The 15076-nt window shown below is 43.5% G+C and overlaps 1 protein-coding gene across 2 annotated transcripts in view; it reads left to right on the top strand.

The window, feature by feature from the left end:
* Positions 1 to 10707: 10707 nt before the first annotated feature.
* The window catches only part of VCL (vinculin), a gene marked incomplete at both ends in the record, with an annotated part of 95804 nt that continues 91435 nt past the window's right edge, over positions 10708 to 15076 (top strand). For both annotated transcript variants that reach the window (XM_084245795.1, XM_084245794.1), the window contains one exon: positions 10708 to 10875. In XM_084245795.1, coding sequence (XP_084101921.1) covers positions 10708 to 10875 — 168 coding nt within the window. The remainder of the gene's footprint in view (positions 10876 to 15076) is intronic.

Genomic DNA, 15076 nt, shown 5'->3' with positions numbered 1-15076 from the left:
GTGCCTTTGGAGCTCTGAGCCCTGCATAAGAAGTCTGGTACTTTCGGCTGAACGTTGCCAAGATGGTATTTAGGTGCTTCATGGAGATCGGTCAGGTGGCCTGTGACTCCTTTGGGCCTCATGTTGGGAAACTGGTCACAATTGTAGATGTTATTGATCAGAATAGGGCTTTGGTTGATAAAGATTGGATGCAGGTTCAAATGTGTGAAGCTCACTGACTTCATTTTTAAGTTCCCAGACTGTGCCTACCAGAGGTGTATTTGACAAGCTTAGCAGGAAGCAGATATCAATTCCAAATGGGCTGCCCCAAGATGGGCCAAGAAGATTGAAACCAGAGAAAGGAAAGTAAAGACAACAGATTTTGATCATTACAAAATCATGAAGCTAAAGAAAATGAGGAACAGGGCCTCCCCTGGTGCCGCAGCGGTTGAGTGCTGGGCTGCGAAGAAGCTGCCCGCAGCCTCTGCAGTGCCGGTTCGATCCCCAGCCGCCGTCAAGGGTCCCACATGGTGTGCAGACCTCTCCTGCCATGCCTGCTGCTCCCCTCAGCAGTGTACTTCGTCAGTCTGCCTGTTCTGTTCCCCATTCTGGCTCTGGTGAATTCTCTCACCCGTCTGCACTTCTGACTGTACCCAGTGCTCGTATAAATAAACAAACAAACAAATAAATAAATCTTTAAAAGAAAGAAAATGAGGAACAGAATAAATGAGCTTGAACAAACTTTAAAAGGCACCTCTTCTGAAAGTTTCTTCCAAAAAGCACTTGTTGCTAAGGGTGCAGCTACAGCAGCTGCTGCAGTTTCCAGCTAAAAAAGATGACCACTGCAGCCAAGAAGGCTCCAGCCCAGCAGGTTTCTGCCCAGAAAGCTGCAGGCCAGAAGCAGTGCTTCCAAAAGCTCAGAGGGGGGGCCTCCCTGGTGGCCCAAGAGGTTAAGCCTCAGCACTACCAAGCAGCAGACTTGCCTCGACTGCTGCTCCATTCAGCAGTATATTTCAGTAGATCTGCCTGTTCTGTCCCCAACTCTGTCTCTGGTGAATCCTTTCACACACACCCTCCCCCCACCTCTGGCCTACACCCCAGCTCTTGTATGCATAAATAAATAAATCTTAAAACAAAACAAAAGTTGGGCCTCCCTGGTGGCGCAAGGGTGGTGCACCACACTGTAAAGCAATCTGCAGCCTCTGCAGCATGAATTTGATCCCCGGTCAGCCAGGGAGCAACCCACATGGCGCAGCAGACCCCCTCCTGACTCACCTGCTGCTCCCCTCAGCAGTGTGCTTCCGTCAATCTGCCTGTTCTGTTCCCCACTCTGTCTCTGGTGAGTCCTCTCACCCCATGCATCTCTGGCCTGTACCCTGGCTCTTGTATGCATAAATAAATAAATCTTAAAAAATAATAAAATAAATAAAACAAATCAAAAGCTCAGAGGGGTCAGAAAGCTCCAGCCCAGACACTACCTGTTATAAAGACATTTGGCAAGGAAGTGTAAGTGCACACCAGGCTATTATAAAGTAATAAGAGCCCCCGCCACCCCCACTCCCACCCCCACCCCCGTGGCGCAGCGGTTGAGCGCTGGGTTGCGAAGCTGCCTGCAGCCTCTGCAGCGCTGGCTCGATCCCCGGCCACCGGGTAAGAGTCCCATGGCGCGACCTCTCCTGCCGCCCGCTGCTCCCCTTAGCAGTGTACTTCGTCAGTCAGCCTGCTCTGCTTTCCCCTTTGGCTCTGGTGAATTCTCTCACCCTCCATGCTTCTGACTGTACCCAGTGCTTGTATAAATAAATAAATAAATCTTTAAAAAAAAAAAGTAATAAAGGTTTTTTTTTTTGGCACACTGGCTAATCTAAAAAAACAAAAAAGTCTGAGTCCCCTGAAACCACCATGCTTGAGAGACATCGGAGGAATTACATAGAAATATTATAGAGATGCCTGAGAGGCTCTGTCTCATTCAAGCCCCCAGCTTTTCAAGTGTTTCCAGCCCAGGTGTCAGATGTATGAGTGAGGAAGTTCTGAGAAGACACCAGCTGTCCTTACTATCAGACTGCATCCTCTTGAGAGATACTGAATTACACCTTCTGGCATAGTCACCCCTTCTGTGCCACTGAAAACGTGAAAGAAGAAAGGATTATTGTTTTTAGACTAATTTATATGCAGTAATAGAGACTAATATATATATCTCCATAATATTGGATTTGATAAGCTCAAGATGAAGGAGAGAGTGCCTACTAGGCAGGCAGCCAAAGGTGTTTGCCCCTCTCATAAGCAATAAATGTTTGAAAACAACAATTCAATGCCTATCAAAATAAAACTCCAAGGCTATTTTTCAAAGCATTATTTATAATAATGAAAAGGTGGAGACAGCTGAAATTTCTAATAATAAGGTGATGTTTAAATAAATTATTATTCTTACAAATTCAAATATTATATGGCTATAAACTGACTATAAAATCATGTATTGAAAACTATCCAATGCCATAATCATATATTCTTGATATAATACTCTTAGGTAAAAATAGCAGGTATTAAAGTAGAATACTATAAAAGGGCAAATTTTATGGCATGCAAATTATCTCAGTAAAAACTTATATGAGGAAAAAAACCACAAAAAAATATAAGTAGAAAAAAGACTGAAAGTGATAGATCAAAGTGTCATTAGTAGTTATCTCTGGGAACTAGAATTTTACATAGGTTTTAATAGTCTTTGTAGCTTTCTTACAAAATGTAGAATGTTGAAGTGCAATAAAAGGTGAGAAAATTGGAAAAAGTATAAAGCTGAAAATGATTTAAGTCCACGTCGAATTTTTAAAAAAACTGTTCCAAAATGGGGAAGAATAAGATGATATGGCAGTTATATTTTTAACTTTGTGAGGAACTCTTTACTGTTTTCCATAATGACTATCCATTTATATTCCCAACACTATATAAGGATTCACTTTTCTCCATCTTCTCACTGACAGTTGTAGTTTTTTTGAATTTTGATGACAAACAAGCCAACAGATGTGAGGCAATATTTCATCATGTTTTTGATTTGCATTTCCCTGATAATTAGTGATATTGAACACCATTTCATATACCTGTTGGTCATTGTACATCTTCTCTGGAAAATGCAGTTCCATTTCTAGGTATATATCCAAAGGAAATAAAAGCTAGCTCTCAAAGAGATATCTGTACTCCATGTTCATTGCAGCATTATCCACAATTGGCAAGGCATGGGGGAAAATCTAGGTGTTCACTGAAGGAGAAAGAAATGTGATACATACATGCACACACACACACACAATTTAACTTTTAAAAAAGAAGGAAAACCATTTTCAATAATGTAGATGAATCTAGAGGACATCATGCTAAATGAAATATGTCAGACACAAAACATAAATATTATATGATCTCACTTAGATGTGGAATCTAAAAATGTCAAACTCATACAAACAGAATAGAAGAGTGGTTACCAGGGGACCAAGAAGAGGAGAGGGTGATGGGAGAAATGTAGAGATGTTGGTAAAAGAGTACAATCTTTCAGTTATAAAATAAATAAATCCTGGACATGTAATGTACAACATGATGACTATTGTTAACAATAATGTATTGTAAATACAAAATTTTCTAAGGGAGTAGATGTTACGTCTTCTCACCACACACGCACACACAGGCACACCGTGATAACTATCTGAGGTGATGGATGTGTTGATTAGCTTGATTATGATAATTATTTCACAATGTATACAAATATATCAAAACATCACATTATAGACCTTATGTGCACAACTTTTATTTGTTAATTATACTTCTAGTAAGCTGGGGGAAAAAGAGAAGAGAAGAGGGGCCTCCCTGGTGGTGCAAGGGGTTAACCACCACATTATGAAGCTATCTGCAGTCACTGCAGCATGAGTTCAATCCCTGGCCAGGGAGATACCCACATGGCCAGTAGACCTCTCCGGACTCGCCTGCTGCTCCCCTCAGCAGTGTACTTCGGTTGTCTGCCTGTTCTGCTCCCCACTCTGTCTCTGGTGAATCCTCTCACTCCCTGTACCTCTGGTCTGTACTCCAGTTTCGTATGCATAAATAAATCAATCTTTTAAAAAAAAGAAAGAAAAGAGAAGAGCCAATTGTTTTCAAAGAGATGGGGGAAGTGGTTGTGGTTTTTGGTGGGGTGGAGTGTGGTATACTTGCAATGTTTGGGGAGAAGAAGGAAGGGCTATTCAGGGAGTCACTGTGTGATACTGATGTGGGGACCTGTGGGGAAGGGACTGGTGAGGTTGTCTAGATAGAGAAGGTGCATCTGTGGTGATTTGGGGATGCAATGTACGTGCAGAAGTAGTAGTTTCAGCCATGAAGTCATGAAGTGTTCAGAGTATACTGAGTTGTAAGTAAAACCTTAGACCAGCCCAAAAACTGATCAGGAGGAGAACACAGAAACCTGGAGTGAAACTGAGCATCCTAACTAGATGTGGAAGACTCAGGTTTTATAGCCAGGTCTGTCTTTGACTAAAATTTCCAAAAATTATAGTCACACTGACAGTTACTACTACATCTCTATTTTCCAGTCTGTGTAATAAAAGAGAGCTGTTCTTGTTTTCACCTACTTCAGGAAATTGCAAAGGATTTAAAAGAATCAAAAGTTTCCATATCATGGAACACTATATGAAATACCACCTTAAAAATCTCTTTCCCAATTATTTGAGAAATGCTAATTTTTTTAAAAGATTTATTTTTTATTTATACAATAGCCAGGGTACAGGCCAGAGGCGCGGAAGGTTGAGAGGATTCACCAGAGACAGAGTGGGGGGCAGAACAGGCAGATGGACTGAAAGCACTGCTGAGAGGAGCAGCGGGCACAGCAGGAGAGGTCTGCTGCGCCATGTGGGACTCTCCCTGGCCGGCTGGGAATCGAATCCGCACTGCAGAGGCTGCAGAAAGCTTCACAGCGCTGTGCTCAACCACTGTGCCACCAGGGAGACCCAAGAAATGCTAAATTTTTATATATCATATATCGTTCCTGTCATTCGTGTCCTTCAAACTAATTACAAGGCTAAGATTGTACTAGCCACAACCACAAGCAAATGTCACACAGTCCTTAACTGCTGTAGGTTATAATTTTGTGGAAATTTACCTTTTCCTTCTTATCTTTGAGTTGTATGAACCTTCACATTAGTCTGACTACACTAATCGCTGTCCTAGAACAAACTCCCAACCGCCATCCATGTCTTGCTTATTCTGGAATGTCTGCCTTCTTTTTCTTTCTTCCTTTTTTTAAATTTATTTATGCATATGAGAATTGGGGTACAGGGCAGAAGTGTGGAGGGTGAGAGGATTCATCAGAGACAGAGTGGGGAATAGAACAAATACACTGCTGAGGGGAGCAGCAGGCGAGACAGGAGAGGTCTGCTGTGCTATGTGGGCAGCTACCTGGCCAGGGATTGAACTCGTGCCACAGTGGTAGGTTGAGTCTTAAGCCCTTGTGCCACCAGGGAGGCCCTGGAATGTCTGCCTTCTAGCCTGCCTAGCCAAACATTATTCTTCCTCAGTTCTATTGTTCCATACACTCTTTCTTATCATCAGGCAAGTGATCTCCTCCTACTTGGAACTCAACCATATGGTCTTCACCACAACTTTGTAACTTAGTTTTATGATGGTTCTTAGTGCAGCTAGGAATTGACCCCTCTCTCCACTGGTAATGTTTTCTGAGTGCTTATTATGTGTTAAGTCCTTTGCAATCAGTGACATTGAAAACATTATTATCCATGCTTTAGAGATGCCAAATGTCAGATTGAAACCATGTGGCTAAGTGTCTAGCTATAGGTCTGGGGTTCTATTGCTTTGTAAGAATAGCAAAACAGCTATTGGGGGACATCTAGCAGCCTCTGCCATAGACAGGAGAGAAATATAAAATGGTCAATGCAATGAAAGGACAATTAGAAGTGCCGTGATGGAGAAAGGGTTGGTATAAACACCTTAGGCCAGGGTCATGTAGTGGGAAATCTCAAAGAAAGGACTAGAAGAAGTGGACCTTGTAAGTAGGCACATTATATTGTATTGCTTTGTGATAAATTACCACAAATGTATTATGTCACAATTGAATAGGTCAGAAGTCCTGAATGCTATGACTGGGTTCCCTGCGTAATACCATAAAGCTAAAATGAAGGTGTTGATTGGCTTGAGCTCTCATCTGGAGGCTCTAGGAAAAAATCTGCTTCCTATATCATTCTTTTTGGTAGAAATGAGCTCTTTTTTAAATAAATTAAATTTTTTTCTTACGTCAACATGGTCCCCATAGTTCAATGAGTTCTTGATGTTACTAAATGAGGTCACTGTTTTTCTTTGCTTTCAGTCAGTTTGGGGCCACTCTTAGCTTCCAGAGGCTGCCAGCATTCCTTGACGTGTGGCCTTCTTTTTTTTTAAAGATTTATTTATTTATTTATACAAGCACTGGGTACAGTCAGAAGCACGGGAGGGTAAGAGAATTCATCAGGGCCAGAGTAGGGAGCAGAACAGGCAGACTGACGAAATACACTGCTGAGGGGAGCAGCGGGCGGCAGGAGAGGTCTGCACGCCATGTGGGACCCTCTAGCAGCCAGGGATCGAACCGGCACTGTAGAGGCTGCAGGCAGCTTCGCAATCCAGCGCTCAACTGCTGCGCCACCGGGGAAGCCGGACATGTGGCCTCTTGCAACAACAACTCATCCAGCAACAACTCATCAAGTCCTTTTTGTGCTGTTAATTTTTAACTTCCTTTTCAGTGACCAACTGGAGAAAATTCTCTGCTTTCAAGGGGCTCACGTGATTCTATCAGGTCTACATGGATTTTCTTGTTACCTAAAGATCAATTGTGTGATACAACACCTAATCATGGAAGTGAAGTTCATTATATTTACAGTCCTTGGATAGTATGAAGGGTGTGAGATATAGGTGGACATCTTAGTATTTTACCTACCACAGTGGATAAACCTTAGACAAGCAGTGAGACCTTCCAGGTTGGAAAGAAACGTAGGTAAAGATCAAAAGCGAAATTCTACCAGAGATTTTTGAAGACTGTGAATATCTGTTTGTGAGAGTTTCAGTAATAATAACAATAATAATAGCTCCCCTTTACTGAAGATCTCTTGGGTGCTTTACCCAAATAGATTCACCAATACTACACCCATACTTTGAGGGAAGTATTATTCTACATTTACAAAGAAAAAAATTCAAGAAAGACTACTTGCCAGAGTTCTATACCAATCATGTTGCAAAGCTAGGGTATGGTTCCAAATATGTGCTCTTTGAACTGTTTAACCCATCTGTGTATGGGTCAGGGTGGGGACGTGGAAGGAGGTAGATTGATCCGGGCCAAGGCTGTTCAGGGCATTGATGTTAACATAAGTTAATGGATGTGATGGAAGATTTTAAAGGTAGAAAGCGGGGACAGAAGTGGATATATATGTGGTAGAGGGGAGCATGTGGACTGGATATCCAATGTGGTATTTTAGGAAGGTTAGCCTGACTAGTCAAGAGTAGCCTGGATTACAAGATTGGAGTCAGAGATGATGTGTTACAGCTAAAAGACTATTTATTGTATGATGAAGTTAATTTTCAGGAAATTCAAGGGACAGAAGAACATGTTAAACTGCATATAAGAATACAATTAGCAAAGTGGAGGCAGAGTGAGAATTGCAGGGCGAAATTATATATAGTTCCATCACCCAATGTTACTATTATTAGTATGAAATAATGAGCAGAGAAAACAGCTGTGGGAATCGTGGTAGGACTAGACAAAAAATGATGAGAGTCTCCATAAGGAATGGGAGTTTCTAGGGAGTTGTTTAGTAATTAAGAGGCAGTCATGGTCAGATCTTAGCTAACTGTGTAACTAGGGTCATGTTCATTCGTGATCAATCAGTGCAATCGTGTTGAGCCTGCACTAAGAAGAACTTCCCATTTAGGGTCTAACATTTTGCAGTCACTGACTTGATTCTTAATAACATTATCTTTGAGTGTGTATTTTTGTTAAAGATTTATTTATTTATGCATACAAGAACTGGGATACAGGCCAGAGGTGCAGGAGGTTGAGTGGATTCACAGGAGACAGAGCAGGGAGTGTAGCAGTGGGCAAGACAGGAGAGGCCTGCCTCCCCATGTGGGTATTTCCCTGGCCAGCTGGGGATCGAACCCATGCTACAGAGGCTGCGGACAGCTTCACAGCGCTGCCCTCAACCCTCTGCACCACCAGGGAGGCCCTGAGTGTGTATTTTATAGGAAAAATCTAAGGGAACAATGGGTCATGCACCAAAGGCTTAGGGTTTCGGTATTTGTATAGTTCTGCCTCCTATCACCTCCCTTGAATGGGTTCTCAGCTGTCTGCTGCTCCAACTTCTGGCCCCTAACCCTGCTCAGCCTTCCCATCCTTGCCCCTGTGGGAGTGACCACAGTTGCTCTCTGCTCCACTTTTGTGTGTGCTCCTCATGGTGTCAACAGATAAAGCAGGACCATGACAGTGCCAGAGCATGTTTGCAGTTGACTCAGTGGTGGTAGTCTCTTGCCTTCCCTTGATCGAATTATTGAGCGACTCTAAGTGCACAGGTTGCAAAAACCTTTTGAGGTTACCCATTTATGGGTTGGGGAAGGCAAGCCTGTGGAAAGGGCTTCTTGCCCCTAGTCAGTCCAGCAGCTGGCAGGAGGGGGCTCCAGTTAACTGGTAGGTTTCTGTTGGGGGTGGTCTGCATATCACCAAAGGATTTGTCCTGCCCAGGGAGTACAACATTAAATAGCAAAGAAAAAAATACTATGAAAGGTTGGCAACAAATTTTACATGTTATTACTTTTAAAAGCCCTTTTCCCTGCTTTTATGAACAGGGGAATTTGTGTTTTATTTTGCGCTGGGCTTGACAAATTGAGTATAATCTTAGACAAACTGCAGAACTTCAGTTTCTTGATCTGAAAAATGGGGGAGAATAAAATAGTATATACTGCATGTGACCAATTTAAATAAGAACTTTCATAGTGCCTGGATCTTAGAAAATACCAAATGTTAATGTAAAATAGAGAACTATAGAAATGCCTATAAGGAGATAAAAGTAGTAACAAAAAAAACTGACAATATTAAGAAAAGGAAAGATGCAGGATTTGGCAATATGCACAGAAGAAACGGGATATACATTGCTGGACAAAGTTAGCTTCAAAAATTGCATAGGGAAACACACATAGTAACTTCTTGCAAAATGTGGGATCTAGAAAAATATTTTCATTGACTTGGGCATCTAGTGCTTGAAGACATCAGTGAAAATGTTTTCTTCTTGAAATGGGGAAGCTTGATCAAAAGAGAATTTAAGGTGAATACATTTATAATATGCCTTCCACAAAGCATGCTGTGAGAGGATTTGGTAGTTTAGTATTATTTATGAAAATGTAAAATGTGGGCCTCCCTGGTGGTGCAAGGGGTTAAGCAGCGCACTATGAAAAAATCCACAGCCTCTGCAGCACAAGTTGGATCCCCAGCCCACAAGAGAGCAACCCACATGACGAAGCAGACCTCTCCTGTCTTGCCTGCTGCTCCCCTCAGCTGTGTATTTCAGTCAATCCATCTGTTCTGCTCCCCGCTCTGTGTCTGATGAATTCTCTCACCCCTTGCATCTTTGGCCTGTACCCCAGCTCTTGTATGCATAAATAAATAAATTAAAAAAAAAAAGAAAATGTAAAATGTATATACTTTTGCATTTTCACTTCCTATCTAAATACAGAGGTGCACAACACAGATGCAAGGACCTAATGTTCCTGCAGAATTGATTTTTAACAGTGGAACACAAAAACCTACATTGGATTTTGCAATGTAAATGTCCATTATTAGGAAAATGGCTCTATAAGTGTGAATGCATACCGTGGACTACCAGCAGCCATGAAAAAGGAGATCCACCTGTATTTTCTTTTTCTTTTTACACCTGTATTTTCTATAGTGAAAGATAACCAGGGAATTTTAAGGAGAAAATATAAAATTCCAGGAAAATGTTTAATCCCTTTTATCTAGAAAAGATATATGTACGGAAAATGGTTACTGTCACTGTGTCTCTCCCAGGAGAAATAGTGGAGCGCGTGTGAATGAATGGGAATTTCATGTTTCTCTATGCACTTGTTTGAATGTTTTATCAAAAACGTTTTGCTGGATCGCTCAGAGGAAACTGAAAAAGTATTTTGTGGGCCTTCTGTGAAGGCTAAAGTTGAGGAGGTGGGGAGACCTCCGGCCTCTCGGTCTCCTCAAACTCAGCGTTGCCAGAGGTGAGGAGACCCCGCCCCGCTGAGGTGATTCTGCGGAGGGGCGGAGCTCCGCCGGGGCGGGAGGCGGCCCCCGGGGGCGGGGCCACCGACTCCAACCGCACGCTCGCTCCCACCACCATGCCCTTATAAGGAGCGCCCGGCGTTGAGCTCGGGAATCCGGTCGCTATCCCTGCGGCGCAGCCCCAATCCCAGGCCCCTCCCTTGGGAATGGGGGCGGGGCGGGCTCTTGGCGGCGCGGCGGCGGGGGCGGGGCATATAGCACTAGGCCCAATAGGAGTGGTGCCCAGTGTCTCAGCGGCGCTGTCATTGGGCACGGCGAGGCGAGGAGGCGGGGCACCCTAGAGGCTCGTTACGCCAAGGGAAGCCCTGACTCGATAGTCTCTCTTGGAGTCTCTCAGCGGTTTGCCGGCCGCGCGGTTCCCTGTTCTGTGTAGCCCGCGGTTCGCCGCCCCGCTAGCCGCCGCGATGCCGGTGTTTCACACGCGCACCATCGAGAGCATCCTGGAGCCAGTGGCGCAGCAGATCTCGCACCTGGTGATCATGCACGAGGAGGGCGAGGTGGACGGCAAAGCCATTCCTGACCTCACCGCGCCCGTGGCCGCCGTGCAGGCAGCCGTCAGCAATCTCGTCCGGGTGAGTGCGCCGGGCCTGAGGTGTGGAGCGGGGGCGGAGACACCCCAGGGGTCCGGGGCCGCCACGTCGCGCCCCTTCACCCTCGGGCTGCCGGTGTCTTTGCGCGTGGGCTTCGGAGCCAGATGGCCAAGGGTTCAAATCCTGACTCCCTCGCTCGCACTGTGACCTTGAGCGGGCTCCTGAGACTCTCTGGGCCTCAGTTTCCTCACCTGTGAAGTGGGGGCAGTCATAACCATGCCTGCTTTGCGGGTCGTTGAGAAGATTCCGCGAGGTGGTAGTTGTGAAGTGCCTAGTGCAGTGCCTGGCCCACAGTAGGTGCTCAGTTAACCGCAGTTGTGGGGATGCGTGCTGCTCCTTCCCCTCAGCGTGCTGTCTGTCCACGTTGACAGCCTTGCTGTAGGCTCCTTTGCAGCTTTCCCGAGTCTGGCCAGTGAGCCGGCGGGCTCTCCGACTGATTCCTTTCAGGGATTTTTTATTTGAGCCACATTCTTCCTTCTAATACTTCTGCCCCCACACCCTGACACTTGCCTCACCCGTCAGCTCTCCCGCGTCAGGCCCTTCTGTCCGCTTGTCTAACTCGCCGGTCACTCGCCTGTCTGTCTCCTCCCTTCCTGGGCATTCTACTTCTGCTTACACCTCCGGCACCCTGAAACACTGGAGAATTTCTTTATGCTGTAATTCATGACGGCGAGTCCCTTTCCCGCTTTCCTTTAATCCCACTGCTGTTCATTTTCTTCCCTCTCGTGGAGATTGCCACCTGGCTTTACCTGCTGTCAAGCGGCTTCCTTCCACTGGGGTCTTTCCAGACTCTCGGGCCCTCCTCTTCAGCCCCTCCTCCTGGCAGGAAGCAAGATGGAGCTGCTGGGAGAGGCCTGTGGAATCTGGGACCCGCGGGCTCCTGCTGAAGGGAAAGATCTGGCGTCTTTTCCCCAATTCACAACTTTGCTGGGTGGCTAAGGGGCTCTGCAGATTCCTGTAACCCACAGCTGTGACTAATCACTGAGGTGGCTCCTGGAGGAGGCAGAGCCCACTTCTGAAATGGGAAAAATAGGTGCTGTGATCTATCTCCGAACGCCCCTGGCTAATATCACACATTTCTTTTCCGTCCTCGGTGGGTGACTCAGACTGCTGCTGCTTGTGAGGAGCAACTCTGGAAAAAGTTCATACTGCTCCCCCACAGAGCTGTGTAAATAGTGTCTGTCAGGGTTGTTGGGAGGCAACTGTAGATCTGGGTGGGGCTTGGGTTACTTATCTGATTAGAGCACTTGAATGCACTAGAGGCACTTGGGCAGCTGAAAGTCTTCCTTAGTCTTCAGGGACCTCTGAACTGTCTCAGGCAGTTCAGGAGACTGGTAGCTAGGAAAACAGGAAGACACTACTGACCAAATTCCAAATCTGCCTTCTCTATAGACTTAGTAAAAACCTATTCCCTAGGAATAATGATGTGTTCAAAATGTCTGGTTCCACATTGTTCTTGTTCTTTTTGTAATTCATTTAAATCTAAGACTCCAGAGTACATTCTTATGTAGTGTTGTCTAACATGGCTGCATTCCAGGCCTCCATTTCTCAACAAATAGGAAACAATGTAAAGAGACAAGGTAATAGTGTCCCTCCATGGAGTACTTCAGGAAATGAAGTCTTAAAACCACATGTTGCACTTGGAGCAGAACTAGCCTAGTTTAGGGATTGCTATCTGGGTAGGCTGTGTAGAGAAATGTTATTTATTAGCTTCAATGCCATGAATTAATAAGAATTGAATGTTTGCAGTATAGGGAGCTTTGCAGTAAGCTCCCTCAGCTTGGGGTGTTGTTCTCAGCTTGGGGTGTGCATCAGAATCAACAGTGGGACATTTTAGAAATAAAGACGTTCAGCCCCCACGCTGAAGTTGCTGAGGAGCTCTCCTGGGGTCTTTGTATTTTTAATAATCCCCACAGGTGATTGTGATATGCACTCTCAGGAAGCACTCTGACAGACTCTGTGAGACAAAAACTAAAGAAATAAGTCCACTCAGAAGCCGATAATAATACATATAGTTACATACCAGTACCAACAAAGTAAGAGACTAAATTGGTGGTAGATATGAATTAGCAGAAAGAAAGTTGTTGGGTTTGTGCTCATAGATAGCCAGTTATGAACAAAATTACCCATGAATAAGTTACTTCCAGGTTACAGCAAGATTGTGTTGATTAGCTTGGGAAGCAAGTTGGAGAGAAATTGGAGATGCTGTAGTCAGCACATGAGATGGGCAGTTTAACCCTAGGTTTTAGTCAGTAAGATGAACGAAGAGTATAGGAAGAAAAGGGTGAGAATAGTGTGTGAGGGACTGTATAGGCTGTGTTTTGGGACGCCTTACCCATTGCTTAGAATTCTCAATGACATTTGAGGCCCTTGTATATATGCTGCTGAGTATTGTGATGAATCATATACATGTGTCAAATTCCCAACTAAGTTGTGCCTGGAGAACAGGCCTTGTTTGATATTTATTTATATACTCCCCAGTTCCTACCCTCACCATTGCCACACAGTATGACAATTGTTGAACAAAAGAAGGAGTTATGAGAAGGGAGGTGAATTAGCAGACTTAAAATTGGTTGCGCATAAAGAAAATGCAGGCTTAGACTTTGGGTATGGCAGGAAAATGAAGAAACCATGAATTAGAAATATAGTAGGATTATTAGAACTTCTTAATAGAACACTTAGTTTTGCTAGGATAATATAGTGTTACTATAACAAAACTGATTTTTGAACAAATACTCTGAAATTTTTATAGTTTTCTTTCAATATCCTTGGGAGGTTCTGTCTTTATCCTTGTGCTTTGAGAATTTCTTTCAGATTATGTATGTCAAAAATCTTGTTTTATTTTGGTCAAGTAAATTTGATCTCAGTGAGCATTCATTAGCCTTCATAATTTTTGTACCACTCTTGAGTCCAAATGACTTTTGGATATTTCCAAAATTAAAATTTGCCAAATGAAAAGAAAATTCTCAATTGTTCAGCAGTCATCCTCCTATCAAATAGGTATTTCCTGAGAGCTCCCCTTAACTATCAAAGCAATAAGTGTGATGCTGGGCAGTATATGTATAATATTGGGTTAAAAGTTCTAAGTGGCCCCAGGAAGTGAACTGCTATGAAAGTTCAGAAGAAAGTGAGATTACCTTTGATGGGAGCATTGGGAAGACTTCATGGAAAATGTAACATTTGAGCTGACCTTAAAAACAGATGGGATTTGGAAGATGTAGTAAGAAAGATATTACAAGAGTAAAGAACTACCCAGACAATGGCTCAGAATTAGGAGAATCTGAGGACTAAGTTTTGACTTAGGGTATCATAGGGTAACTACTTTTTGGGAGGCAACACTCATCTGGATGTGTCATTTCACAGATATCATTAAACAAAAGTAATTTGATCATTTTATACACATATAACTGAGTCATCACTTTTACTCCATGCTGGGGGGCCAGAAGGGAGGTATAGAATGAGAATAGTTACTTACATGTCCTTTTTTAAGTTTGGGATTCTCAGTAAGAGCATTAAAAATAAAACAGCTTTGTTGAGATATAACTCACATGCCATACAATTTATGCATGTAAAGTATACAATTCAGTGGTGTTTTTTTTTTTAGCATGTTGACAGAATTGTGCAATCACCATTGTGATGTAAATTGAGGACATTTTTGTGCCTTCAAAAAGACTCCTATACCCATTAGCAGTCATTGATTTTTCTCCCATCCCCTACCTTCCCAGCCCTAGGCAACCAGCAATCTATTTTCTGTCTTTTGCGTTTGCCTATTGTGGACTTTTCATCTACATGGAAGCATAAAATGTGTTTTTTGTGTGTGTCTGATTTGTTTCACTTATCATGTTTGCAGAGTTCATCCACGAGGTATTAGCTGTATTCTCAATTGTATCAGAACTTTAATCCTTTTTATTGTTGAATAATATCCCATTGTATTCCAATAGTAAAACAAAGAGGTAGGCTAAGATAGAGGAGGGTGAGAAAGGGAAAAATAAAGGAGGGGTTTAGAAGTTCCAGGGATGGGACTCAGTGAGCAGTGTCGCAGAGTGAGAAGTTTTAGTCTCCCTGTCTTGTACCATGGTTTATAAATTTTCCTTTTTTAACATTGAAATGGTTCATAGAAATCTGTCAGTCTTTGATGTCACTATACTGCCTTGCCGGTTTTATTAATGGGGTTTCAGGCACT

The sequence above is a fragment of the Talpa europaea genome (assembly GCF_964194135.1).
Source record: "Talpa europaea genome assembly, chromosome: 10".
NCBI classification, from domain to species: Eukaryota; Metazoa; Chordata; class Mammalia; order Eulipotyphla; family Talpidae; genus Talpa; species Talpa europaea.
This window is presented reverse-complemented; position numbering and strand designations above follow the sequence as displayed.